Here is a 299-nt window from a genome sequence, read left to right on the forward strand (position 1 = left end):
ATCCCACATCCCATATCCCACATCCCACATCCCATATCCCACATCCCATATCCCATATCCCACATTCCCACATTCCCACATTCCCGAATCCCCTATCCCGAATCCCGAATCCCCCATATCCCGTATCCCGTTTCCGGGTGGGCACTCACGACGAGCTGGCATCGGAAGCTCTCCTGGTCGATGGGGGCGAAGCTGGCCAGGGTGTGCAGGAATTTCAGGATGCACTCCTCCTCCCGCAGCAGCGCGTACTGCTGGAACGTCTGCTGGATCATCTTCCGCAGCTGCCGTGGCTGGGGGGG

General features: G+C 59.5%; 1 protein-coding gene across 1 annotated transcript in view; it reads right to left on the reverse strand.

Annotated features, from left to right (window-relative positions):
• The window catches only part of LOC115949321 (protein-tyrosine kinase 2-beta-like), a gene marked incomplete at its 3' end in the record, with an annotated part of 5,117 nt that extends 4,845 nt beyond the window's left edge, over positions 1–272 (reverse strand). Inside the window, exon 1 of the mRNA XM_031065852.1 lies at positions 150–272. Within this exon, the coding sequence (XP_030921712.1) occupies positions 150–272 (123 nt within the window). The remainder of the gene's footprint in view (positions 1–149) is intronic.
• Positions 273–299: the final 27 nt, after the last annotated feature.

Source organism: Geospiza fortis, unplaced genomic scaffold (assembly GCF_000277835.1).
Source record: "Geospiza fortis unplaced genomic scaffold, GeoFor_1.0 scaffold1777, whole genome shotgun sequence".
In the NCBI taxonomy this organism is placed as follows: Eukaryota; Metazoa; Chordata; class Aves; order Passeriformes; family Thraupidae; genus Geospiza; species Geospiza fortis.